This window comes from Gambusia affinis, linkage group LG13 (genome assembly GCF_019740435.1).
Source record: "Gambusia affinis linkage group LG13, SWU_Gaff_1.0, whole genome shotgun sequence".
NCBI lineage: Eukaryota > Metazoa > Chordata > Actinopteri > Cyprinodontiformes > Poeciliidae > Gambusia > Gambusia affinis.
The window spans coordinates 4,417,191-4,429,773 of NC_057880.1; the positions used below are offsets into that span (position 1 = coordinate 4,417,191).

The following is a 12,583-nucleotide window of genomic DNA, read 5'->3' on the forward strand; positions in this document are numbered from 1 at the left end:
AATGAAGAGAACTCTGACAAACTGTTTCCACCATGGGCATGAATCTATTCTATTTGGTAACACTTTATTTGAAGGGTGTTATTTGACATGACACTGTCCTAAACATGACATAACTTCCTGTCATGGACATGAAGGAGCCTTCATTAATGTCTTCATGAAGTGGCATTTTGTAAATAGTTTCACTTTTAATACAAAGCTGCACTAGAAGTTGCATTAAAAGTCCTCTAAATGTGTCAGTTTTGCATTATTAGGTAAATAATTACACCTTTAATGCAAAATTCCATTAAAACTTGCAGTAGAAGTCTATTAAAAGTGTCCACTTTGCATTTAAAGTGTCATTATTTATCAAATGACACTTCATGACAACAGTCATAAACATTCATAAAGACTCCTTCATGTTTAAGACAGATATCATGTCATGTTTAAGACAGATGTTATGTCATGTTTAAGACAGATGTTATGTCATGTCAGTATTATGCACACCCCTTCAAATAAAGAGTTACTTTCTGTTCTGTTCTACTTTTTTCAAGCTAAAGTGCATTGTCTGCAGAGCCACTCTTCTTTGCTCGGTATCAGACCGGTTCAGATCGAGCTCCTTCATTGTGAACAAACTTTACAATCGAAACAGCTTTTTTATCAATAATTTGACTTTAATGTTTCCATTAAATGTTTGAGGCATAAAAAAGTGAAGTGAAGCAGCAAGTCTACTGCAATAACAAAAAGTTTCTTTAGTATATAGATTAAGGTAACCATTGTACTTTAAAGTAGCGTAACAACAGTCTGTGTCTCTCCTCAGGTTTGTTCAGTGAAGCACCACAGATTAGAAAACGTGTTCAGTTCCTGCGTGTCAGATTGCAGGCACGGTTTTTATGTGGTTTATTCTGCAAAAATATATTCATGAATTTTATATATTGGAAAATGTAATCTGTGCGAAGCCTGGCTGCCTGTTCTGTTTGCTGGCTAGTTCTCAACTCTGTCCTCTGTGTTCGAAGCAGAAAGTAGAGCATGGCTCAGCTCTCAGCACATCTGGCTCTTTGCTGTCTCCCAGCCTGGTCTGGGCGTAGCTTTCACTTTGTATTTGACTGGCTGGAGGACCACTCCGAATTTGCCCTCGAGGCTAGGCAGGGGCTGGTCTGGTGGGACAGAAAGGGTGAAGCGCTGTAGGATCCAGGACAGGAAGAGGAAGAGCTCCATCTTGGCCAGGGCCTCGCCCAAGCACACCCTGATCCCGGTGCCGAAAGGCAGGTAGCTATTTGACGGGACGGTCAGCCCTGTTCCTTCACTGTCCAAAAAGCGCCCTGCAAGAGGAAGACAGCAGGATGCGACTGATGAACATCAGAACTGTTCATGGAAAAGCAGAGCTACTCCCTGAGATGAAAAAATAAAAGTAAAAAAATGTTTCAGTCAACTTCAGTCAAACTACCAGGACTCTCAGTTCTGCGTTAGACTGCTGTGAGTGAGAGTCAGGAGTCTTTTTAGTACTAATGTCTTTATTCATGCTTGGATGATAAACAAGTCACTAGATGGCAAACTAATCAACAGACTGGCTGTTCAACCCAGAATCAATCAGTCAAGTTTATTTGTATAACACATTTCAGCAACAAGGCAGCTCAAGGTCGCAACTCTAAACAGGTGAGATTTTAGCTTAGATTTAAAGAAACTCAGTGTTTCGGCTGTTTGACAGTTTTTTGGAAGTTTGTTCCAGATTTATGGTGCATGGAAGCAGAATGCTGTTTCTCCATGTTTGGTTCTGGGGATGCAGAGCAAAACCAGAACCAGAAGACCTGAGAGGTCTGGAAGGTTACTATGACAACAGCAGATCTTTAATGTATTGTGGTGCTACGCCGTCCAGTGACTTATAAACTATTTAGTGTCGATGTGCAGATTAACCCTCTAATTTTATCAAATGTTCTCTGCAAAGAAAATGGTAAACACATTGCAGGCCGTGTTTATTGGTCCTTCTGGTGGTGATGTCACAGGAGGGTTTGTGAGCCTGTCGACCGTTACTAATAAAGCTCAAGCTCTGTTGATGTTTGTGTTTATGATTTCTGAAAAGAACATTTCCACTGCATGTTTTAGAGTTGAGTGATAGTTTTGTAGTTTTTTTTCCCGTAGATTTCATAATAAACATGAAGTTGAGTTTTACGCCATTAACATCCCGCTCTACAGCAAAGTTGTCTTGCAGATCTGCTGATCCAACTGTTTGCAAATATCTCCATGGAGACTTGTTCCTGGAGACAAGTCTTGTTCCCTGTGTCAAGTAACTTAAAGTCTGTGGCTGTGAAAAAATGTTCAGTGGTGTAAATATTTTACAATTAGTGTAATGACCATGTTCCATGTGAAACCAGATGTGAAACCAAAATCCCATCTTATTTGGGTGCAATATTCCATTTTTGACTTTTAGTCTTACTTCTATCTACACCGGACGGTGATTCTCTTCTTGAATGAACATCATTGTTTTTATGCTCAGAGTACTTGGCTGTTTGGAGGTCAGAGGTCTCACCGGGGTCGAAGTGCTCAGGATTGCTCCACTCCTTCTCGTCATGATGGAGAGCCCACAGGTTGATGATAACTCGAGTTCCTTTCTTAACTTTGAAATTGCCAACACTGATGAGAGGAAACAGTTCAAATCTCTCTGTTGGTGTGCTTGAAAGGATTACCACTAAGAAGGTAAATATTGTTTTAAATTACGACAACATGGACTGTACCTGGTGTCACTTAGTGCCACATGAGGGATGAATAAGGGAGCGACTGGGCGAATCCGTAGCACCTCTCTAATGGTGGCCTCCAGGTAGGGCAGACTGCCTCTGTCTCTGAGGCGGGGAGAGCGATCTGCTCCTATCTTAGTGTCCAGTTCGTCCTGGATTCGCCTCTGTACCTGGAAAAAAAGAGAAAAAAAAAACGAATCGTAAAACCATTCCAACCAATAGCACCCTTTTGAAAATTAAATCATTTCGGTTAGAAATTTACAAGATTTTGTCTCAGTTCTACGGCTTTAGATCAAGCTTGATGTTCACAGGAGCAAAAAAAAAAAAAAAAAAAAAAAAAGATGATGTGATCAAATCTGGATCCATGCAGTAAAAATGAGAAGTCCATTTTTTTTTTAATTCTTACTGGAATGACATAACAGTGAGATGTTTAGAGCTCCAGCCCCATTACTAATTTAAGTTCCTAGAAACTCATAATTACTAATACCTCATTTAACAAGTGAGGTATCAGTAATTAATTTTAAACCTAATGTATTTCAACTGGATAATTGGATGCACCAATAATAGTGAGTTGTGATTGATAAAAATAAAATCAATTGTTGCGTGCTGTGCTGCAACAATGAAAGCTTGAATACGTTTTTCAGGGGCATCAACATTGTCTTCATTTGTAAAACTAAAAGAAAGAGTAACATCTGCACATGTCAGAAAACGCCGTCCTAGTTTCATCTTTCATAGTATGACTGCCATCTAGAGGACTAAATAGGAGTAACAGCTTGAACGGCATTAAATGTACTGAGAGTTTGAGAGGTTTCAGAATAAACAGAGCAGGGATCCGTGGCTCACGTCTGGATGGTGGATGAGGTACGTTACTGCCCACTTGAGCACAGTGGTGGTGGTTTCAACACCGGCTCCAAAGATGTCCCCCACAGTCATGAGGAGGTGATCGTCACTGAGGCCTGCAGTCGCCGTGTCGACGTCCGCCGTGTTGTTGTTCTCGGCGCTGCGTTTGGCTCTCAGCAGGGCGTCCAGCAGGTCTCTCTGGATGTTGTCACTGTAGTCTGCCTGGGAGACGGGGAAGAGTCGGTGTGCAACATAAACACACACATCTTTCACAGTATGACTGCCGTCGGGAGACAAGAGGTCGTATCACTCAGGGAAAAATAAAGAAGAAAAAGTGTTTTTCTTTGAGGGCAGCAGGGAGGGGAGTTTATTTTTTAATTTGCAATAATGTACATTGAGCTGTGCAGCTACTGCTCCGGTGGACATCTGAGGTGTTATGACTTGTGACAAAATTTGACATTTTGGGGTGGCCTTTTATTGTCCCCAGTCCAAGGATTGTCCAGTTGTTGTTCATTTTGTCTGATCGCCCACTGGAAATCCACCATCCATGCACTGAGTTAAAAAAAACCCCAACAACAATTCACTAATGCTCACTGAGTAGCAAGTTGGATTAAAAATTATACACAAATCAAGAGAAATATTACTTTTGTTCAATAAAATGTCGACAAATGCTCATTTACAGTTATTATCTCCACGTGGCAACACTATGTTTATAGTTTTGTTCAGTATAATTTGCATTTCTGGTCAATAAATCACACACTTAAACCTTATTTATTATTCTTACTTGGATATTAAAAGCCGATAACAGGCAGCGCAGCAGTAGTAAATAGGACACACATGGTTAGACCAGGGCTGACCAAACGTTTGTCTTAAGGGCTGATATGTCAAGTGGAACATGGTAGACTACAAAGTGGGCCTAGTGGTCCATTCATGCAACACTTAGCTCGGTTTTGGATAGAGTGAGAGTTTAACTGGAACAGTGCATGTCATTTGAATTGAAAACAGGACTTTGTGTGGAGTTTTAATATGGGCTCTAACCAACATGAATTTTTTCAACATCAGTGGCATTGTAGTGGTTAATGGAAACACTGCAGAGCCTACCTTATGCTCGTCATACTTCTTCTGCAGAAGTTTGTCTCTGACTGAAACACAGTGCTTCAGAAGACGCAGGTCTGCATTGGGGAAAATCTGGAGACAGACGTTAATCATTTTTTTATCATACCATGTTTCAAATCATCTTTACTACATGATTCGATATTTACTGAAGACATTTTTTTACATGTTTTTATTCAGGTGTAAAGGTGAAACCAGCTGCCCTTTAAAAACAACAAAGCAGGTTGCCTCCTAAACCCACCGAGCTGAAGAACTTGAGAACTTGAGTTTGTACTTTATGTGATTTGTTACCTGAAAATGCCAGGTAACAAACACTTGTGGCTGTTGATCAGACCCTCTCCTCAAAACAGTTTAGTAACTTGATTATTAAGCGTATTGGTCTCATTTAATGGACGTTTTAGGCCAATGTTTCTATGAGTTATCATGAGAGACAATTAACCTCAATGTATTCTTGTTCAGACTGGATGAAACATCTGCTTTTGGCTAAGTTAGTTTGTTGCAATTGTTGTACAAATAATCATTCTTATTGTTTATGTAGCAACTATTGCAGCTGTAACTTCATGTTTCTTTCTGATTGCAACCTTTTTTCCCACATTTGAAGCTGTCTCTGTGTGCGGTGTTGACATCCACTGACCTGTAGCCAGGGGAAGATGTCGACTAAGCTGTCCTTAGCCACTGTGTCCACGATGCCTTGGCTGTAGCGCAGCATGCCTTCGAACTCTGGGTCTCCGCGGGCGTAGGATGAGTTGAAGCAGAGGGAACAGACCACGTTTGTAACGGCCCGAGTCAGCTCAGGGGCCAGATCCAGAGGCAGGCCCAAAGCCGCTGCCTCGGACACAGTGGAACACAGAGACTGGGCCTCTGCACAGACTGAGCACACCACAGGTCCAACATGTCCGGTTACTGTCCAGTGGATAAACCTAATAGGTTTTAGTCATTTCAACACTGCAGGACCAAAAAAGTATTGATGAAAGTGATTTGTGTTTACTCCAAAACAACTGATATGCAAAAGTAAAAACTGAGTGCAGAGCACTACTCCTACCTACTTTGCTCCACCCCCTTACGCACACGCATACACACACGCATGTGCACCCGCACACACATTTGTGTGGCTGTCTTTGTGGGGACTTTCCATTGACTTCCATTCATTTCTACAGCCTAAACCTTACCCTTATCCTAACCCTAATCCTAACCAAAACTCAGTTCACACGTTAGTCCTAAATCTGGCCCCTGACGCAAAAAACTGTGTTTCCCCTTCTGGGGACCAGGCTTCGGTCCCAACGGGGAGCAGTTGGTCCCCACAATGTAGTATGTGTCAGGAAAATGGCCCCCACAAGGTATTATAAACAAACACACACACACACAAAGGATAAGCGCTAGAGAGAATTTCTGGATGCGTGAATAAAAATTTTTGATCAGGGTTGCTGTATTTCAGCATTTTGTTATGTTAAAGGAAGTGAAGTGATCTGTACTCACTCATCCTCTCAATGGTGGCAGAGCCTTCTCCAAACATGCACAGAGCTCCGTGCACGATTTTTCTGTGGAACCTCCAGGCAGGACTGTAATCTCCAAATGCAATGTCTTTTCCATCTCTGGTCAGAATGTCTGTAGTTACCTTTGAAAAACACATGGCACGCAAAACAAAAGCACAAAGGGACAGCATCAGCATGAGAGGTGAAGCCGAGGACACACAAAGAGAAACTGTACCCACAGTTCTTGGCCTCCCTGCAAATATCTTTCCCTTCTTCAGCAGGACCTCTTTGGCGTGCACATGCTGGTTGACGATGACTACCCTGTGAGAGCCCATCATCAGCGAGTACGTCTGTCCGTACTTTTTCTGGAGCTCTTTAAAAAGCACATGAGGAGGATGCTGGCTTCGCAAACTCAGCAGACTGCCGATTAAAGGCAGAACGGGGAGATGAGGGGGCTCCTGGGAGCCAAACGAGGACTTGACTTTCAGCTGCCAGGTCAACACAGCCAGAACAAGGATAGCAAAGAGAATCAGAAAAAAGCAAGCCATATCTGTGAGTGGAGGGTCCAGATGGAGTGATCTGATTCACCTGTGGCCATGCATCGCAGGGAGAAGCTGTGAAGGAAGGCTTCGAGCTCATGCAGAGCTGCACTTATATGCAACCACATCAAGGCCAAAGCCTTGACTCTGACTGCTTAACCAGACCAAAGATAAGAGACACTTGTCTGATGAAATCCTTGCAGAAAGCTACTTCTAACCATTGCTATGCCCTTCAAAAACCAATGTTCTATTGAAAAATAATTAAATGTCTTCCCAAAAGTGTTCACACCCCCTTTGTGTGTGACAAATCAATACAAAGTTGCACACAATTGTGAAGTGAAGGAAAGTAAGGCATGGTTGAGGGAGCGTTCTAATGCTGAAACGTATGGTGTTAGAGTTCATTCATTTCTGTCTCTGTGCTCCACCCAGGTCCGTTAACCAGTTTCAGGACTCGACCAGAACTTCTCAGTGTAAATTACCTTGAGAAATAATGAGATTTAATGCCAAAAAAGGATCAAATGTTACCAGCCATACATGTCATACAAATGGAACAGATACAGAGTTACATTCACCGTCCAACGCTGAGGCCACACTGAGCTCAGCTTACGGATGGAACCAAGTGAGGCGAAGACTGTAGCACGAGTTTAGCTGCTTATTCTTCTCTACAGTCTGTAGAGGGTAGTCTAATCAGTTTGAGTCTGTTTACATATGACTGGCGGCAGTCGCACGTAAACATGGTTATGTAAGCTGCAGCGTGTGAGTGTAAGCAGATAAAAGAGGCTAAAAGGGAAGGAGGAAACAATAGAATCCATAACAATGGTTTTAAATTTTTATTTCACCAATAAAAATCTGTGGGACAGATTTTACATTCAATACTTCTGGGTCAAAACGTTCTGTAGAGCAAACTGTCACTGCGAGAGCTGCAGGCATTTTGAGATAATGTCTATCTGTCTATCTCAACTTAGTTTTTTACATTGACTAGGCCATTGTAACATATCAATGTTTTGATCAGAAACATTCCGTTGTACCTCAAGCTGTATGTTTAGGGTGGGAGTCCTGCTGGAAGGTGAACCTCCACTTGAGTCTCAGGTTTTTATATTTATCCAGTCACCAGAAAATTCAGCACCTAGTCATGCAGACAGCTGCTACTAACATCAGGAAAAGAAAGGATTGCTCTCTAGTCAATTCCAACATGAATGACCTATGCAACAAGATCATTCATGAAATGTCTTCCTTTCTAAATACTCTTCAGTCAGAGGTAGTTTGGTGTGGAAGAACGTGACCTGCCTGGATAGAGTCCTGAACAAAATTGATTTGAACTCAATTTAACTGAATTAGAACTGAGACTGTGAGTCAGACTATTTTGTCCAACATCAGTGTCTGACCTCACAAATACAATTTTGGAAGAGTGGTCTAAATTCCCATCAAAACTTTTAAACCTTACTGAAAGCCTTCGCACTAGAGTTCCAGTTGTTTTAGCCTCATACAGGATGGATCAAATAAACCTAGTTAATTAACAATCAGCTGTGGATTTACACCCACATGCTCATGTGGGTGTAAATACTTCTGGAAGTCTTAAGGAAACTATAAGGTTAAATTCAATTCTGTTTTAATATTGCGTAATAAGCCAGATTATTTAGATATTTTTCAAATAGAATCTATTTTTTAAAGTCATGGGACGTAATTGAGGTTTTATTATGTAGTTGTTTCCAAATATTTTAATGCATGAGCAGAGGAGGACACTGGTAAACTACCGAATGGACGACAGATTGAAAATATGAACCGAACATAAAGTTTTGCTTTATAACGATCTAAAATAACAGGCGCCTCATGAACGCGTTGCTACTCAATTAAGGACCTCTCCGGTTGCCGTTGTTTTGTGTTCTTTTTTTTTTTTTTTTTACAAGGAAAATGGCGTCAGCTGATTCTCAGCCGCGGTTCGGGCAGTCTGTTAAAGGATTATTATCCGACAAGGTGGGCTCCTGTAGCGGGGACGTGATTGCGTTGACCCGCCAGGTGCTGAAAGGATCCCGCAGCCAAGAGGTAACGCAACACTCATTTTGATTATTGTTTTCGTCACACTATTGAATATTACCGGACAAGCACCGGAAACAAGTACACATTACAAAATAAAAGGATAGCTACGTTACTTTTAAAGGGTCTTAACAGGCTCCAACATATGGACTTTAATAAAAAAATAATATTGTAGCAGTTTTTCATCAGTATCACCCGAATCATGTGTATTTTCATGTTTACTTGCTAAGTAACATTTCCAGAAAAATGGCTAAGCCGGCCGGGTTATAGGGCAGTCCACCAGCGGCCCATCGAGTTTGGTGTTAAAAAGAAAATGTCAACAGGAAATTTGAAAATATGCTGTCGAAAGGCATTATTGACAATGTCGTCCGATAACCTCAACTATAGAGTTTTAAAAAGGCAAACACAGTAAAGTACATTTCAAATGCACATATATTTCTTAAATGGATTTTAAGGCAAGCTACGTAAAAAAATTTAAATAAGATAAACAAAAATAAATATTAACTGTTTTATTTGACAGCACTCATAAAAAGATAATGTTTGTTACTGGTTTCTCAATCGTTAACTGGTGGGTTTTTTTGTGACTTTTTATATTTGTGTTTAAAGGCAAAGCTCTTTGAACTGCCGTGCTATACAAATAGTCTTGACTTGATTAAACATGGACAATGATGAGTAAGTATTTGTCTGCTTTACTAATAAAAGCCACAAAATTCCAGTTTTTATTTCCTTAAGTTTTCTTGTATTTTCCTAAGCCCACCCGTTTTGTTTAGGTCGTTGCAGTATTTTGATTCGCTGCTTCTGATTGGTTGTTAGTCACAGTATTTACTAGAGATGTTCTGATTGGATGAAGAAGACCTCCGTTTGACTTGTCATAGTCTTGTCTGTTGTTTTTTTTATTACTTTACTCTGTTGCAGATTGCTTTGGATCGGAGTGGTGTTTTTAATTATTGCACAATATTGTATGTTGTAATTTTGCCCTTATCTGGCCTGTATGTTGTATAACACTATGTAACTTTTATTAAAAAAATATGTTTTTGTTACATAATGGTTAAAACTGTCATTATGTTGTGACAGTCTGTGGAAAGAATGGAGGTCCTTCAAAACTCCCCCAAAATATTTCTATTCTGCTTTATCAATTTGAAGTGTTTGCCTGAACATGTTTTGAGTGCATATGAGTGAGCATTTGTGTGAAATAAAATCATATGCCTCACAATATTCCTTTGTCTCAAAGATATATGTGCATACTTCTTGTTCACTGTGCACTTTGCCCGAATATGAAGTGCCTTGGTGCTTTTAATTGAACTTTTAGAGGTCGAGCACACGGGAGTCAAGCAAGTTTTCTTAATGTTTCAGAAATACAGAGAATCATTTGTTTTGTTCAAAATGTCACTTGTACCTTTCTAGATTCAGTTAAAATCAGGCATATTTATTCCTACTTGATCACAAAATATATTTTTATACCGTTTAATAAATAATTTGGACTTGACTTGAGACCCACATGTTTATTTTGGGACTTGACTTAATGTGATGTTATGGGGAGCTTGCACATCTGTGAAGGCACCACATGTGCCGCCATCCGAGCAACATCATTTTCAGTGACATCCCAACGGCAACGGCAAGCCACATTCTGCAAATGTAACAAAAGCCTGGCTTTGAAGAGCGCTGGTATGAGACTGGCCTGCTAGCAGTGAAGAACTATTTCCCCTTTTGGGTTGAATTGATCACCCAAAATGGGATGTAATGTTTGAGTTACTGAAATGAAGGGTTTTTGTTTTTTGTCAATAATGTCTTTCAGCTTCTTGGCCAAGCAGCAAGGAACATGGTGATCCAAGAGGATGCCATTCTGCACTCTGAAGATGTAAGTGACCATTCCTCTGTAGGGTTTCCCCCAGTGTACTATAAGCCTGGCGGGCCACCAGACTTTACTTGTGACCCCACCAGGCTTAGCATTGCTTATTTATTTAAGTTTTTTGAAAGACTTTATGGTTGGTTTTCAGGTGTTAATCTCCCAATCTTTGAGTAACACATAATTATCAAGTGATATTTTTGAATTTCCCATCAACTTTAAACATTTTTTAACTCAAAAACACGACGGGCCGCTGGATGAATGACTGGCCGAGCGCCCCAATCACTGGGCTTAGCAAGTTTTCTGGGGAAAACCTTGTTCCTGTTTGTGATTCTTCTCTGAGTTAACTAGAGACTGCTGTTGTCCCGTTCGTGTTGTCTGTCCTCCAGAGTCTGAGAAAAATGTCCATCATAACAACTCATCTACAGTACCAGTAAGTATCACTCAACTGCTTCACTTTAGTCTGTGCTGTGGAGGAAAGCATAGTTAAAGCATGCGTGTCTTCCCCTCTCAGACAGGAGGCCATCCAGAAGAAGTAAGTCTCGGCATACCAGCGTTGTTTGGGCTGTCCTCCGTATCTCTGAGTGAAGCCATAACATGAAGCCACGGCGCACTCTCACTGTCCTCTGTCCCTCAGTGTGGAGCACTCAAAGAACCTGCAGGACCAGCTGACGCATCTGCTGAAGTGATACAGCAAGACGACAAGGCGTCATCACAGGGGGTTGATGTAATGGTGCTTCCTGAGGCCCCCTGCTGGCCTGTGTGACGGGGCAACCATCACCTCAGCTTTTGCTGCTGTAGTGCAGACAGTGGGCTCTTTCACCGGCTCTTGTGTGTCACATTTATGCTTAATCAGTGAAATTAAGTTGGCCGTTTGGCAGGTTTTGGATGAATTGCACAGCTGGACTGGTCACATGCAAAGTGTGTTTGGCTTTTTTTTTTTTTTTTTTTTTTTTTTTTTTTAATGAAAAAAGTGTAAATGTTTTTGTGGAGCTTCCTTCAGTGGATGAGGAGGGCGGGGTTAATCGCTTCAGAGGGTCAAGAAAGCAGCGCTTCAGGATGCCACTGGAGTCTGGATACAGATTTTGATTCAGTTCAGTTTATTTTATATTGCGTCAATTTACAACACATATTATCTGGAGGCACTTTATATAAAATGTAATTTTGATCCTAGTCAAATCCTGTCAAATAGTGCATCGAGTTCAGTCTCTTATCGGACTAGTTTAATCCCAGCAGGATGGATGGAGTCATTGACTTTTACAGCATGCATGTAGCGACGGTGGAGGGAAGACGAACACCCTCCCCTTTAACTGGGATGAACCTCCAGAGGACACTGGCTCACTACGAGACGCCATTTGCCACAACCGACTGGTGGTTTGAGAAGACAGAGCAGAGACACAAAACAGAAATGAAAAAGCTGATGTCAAAGTTCTGCATTAATAAAAAGTAAAAAGTTCAAGAGGCGAGGGAGAATGATTAGCTGATGGTAGCAGAATGCCAAACCACATGTGGCTGGATTGGCTAGGTCAGTTAAAATAACAGCAAATAATGCAAATTGGAGCGTTAAGTAAAAGAAGAAGAAGGTAGATGGGGATTGGGTGCAACAGAGATGATGTGCTGTTTGATTTTGAAGGTTTAGATCAGGCTTGTTAAACTCAGTTTCATTTTGGGCCAAATCAAAAATCTGACTGCTCTTAAAGGGCCGGTTGTGCCAGAATGTGTGGATGAAACTAATTAAACTGTTAAAAATCAATAAACAGATGTTTGTTTCAGCATTCAGTGAGTGTTTCTTAAAATTAAATAATATTGAACGACTTTTCACACTGATCCACTCAGGATTTTGTGATTTAAATTTTTCGCAATCAAAATCAGATTTTGTGGTGTTTAGTTTAGGAATATTTGTAAGGAATTTTACGCTAATGTAAGACGTTAAATGTGACTTTTTATTAATCGCCACATTGATCGTGGACTACAACTTGGCATCAAGTAAGGTTGAAGCAGCAGTTGAGTTTTTGGTTAAAAGCTCAACGG

General features: G+C 40.8%; 2 protein-coding genes across 2 annotated transcripts; one reads left to right on the plus strand and one right to left on the minus strand.

Annotated features, from left to right (window-relative positions):
* Positions 1-631: 631 nt before the first annotated feature.
* LOC122842871 (steroid 17-alpha-hydroxylase/17,20 lyase) lies at positions 632-6,761 on the minus strand. The gene is made up of 8 exons (XM_044137126.1): positions 6,373-6,761; positions 6,138-6,276; positions 5,296-5,531; positions 4,650-4,736; positions 3,552-3,770; positions 2,709-2,878; positions 2,504-2,607; positions 632-1,298 (listed from the first exon to the last, which is right to left on the minus strand). Exons 1-8 carry the CDS (start codon positions 6,679-6,681, stop codon positions 1,018-1,020), a joined length of 1,545 nt encoding a protein of 514 aa, XP_043993061.1. The 5' UTR covers positions 6,682-6,761; the 3' UTR covers positions 632-1,017.
* Positions 6,762-8,552: 1,791 nt separating this feature from the next.
* Positions 8,553-12,327, plus strand: borcs7 (BLOC-1 related complex subunit 7). Its single transcript, XM_044137139.1, has 5 exons — positions 8,553-8,715; positions 10,502-10,564; positions 10,942-10,985; positions 11,067-11,087; positions 11,190-12,327. Exons 1-5 carry the CDS (start codon positions 8,584-8,586, stop codon positions 11,239-11,241), a joined length of 312 nt encoding a protein of 103 aa, XP_043993074.1. The 5' UTR covers positions 8,553-8,583; the 3' UTR covers positions 11,242-12,327.
* The last annotated feature ends 256 nt before the right edge of the window (positions 12,328-12,583 follow it).

Bases quoted from the DNA above. Each gene is read 5' to 3' on its own strand.
- LOC122842871 (XM_044137126.1), bottom strand. From the start codon at position 6,681: ATGGCTTGCTTTTTTCTGATTCTCTTTGCTATCCTTGTTCTGGCTGTG. The intron at 4,737-5,295 runs GTCAGTGGATGT...GTCTGTCTCCAG, and splicing joins ACATCTTCCCCTGGCTACAG to ATTTTCCCCAATGCAGACCT. The intron at 1,299-2,503 runs GTGAGACCTCTG...TTCCTCTTGCAG, and splicing joins TCCTGAGCACTTCGACCCCG to GGCGCTTTTTGGACAGTGAA.
- borcs7 (XM_044137139.1), top strand. From the start codon at position 8,584: ATGGCGTCAGCTGATTCTCAGCCGCGGTTCGGGCAGTCTGTTAAAGGA. The intron at 10,565-10,941 runs GTAAGTGACCAT...TCTGTCCTCCAG, and splicing joins CCATTCTGCACTCTGAAGAT to AGTCTGAGAAAAATGTCCAT. The intron at 11,088-11,189 runs GTAAGTCTCGGC...TCTGTCCCTCAG, and splicing joins CAGGAGGCCATCCAGAAGAA to TGTGGAGCACTCAAAGAACC.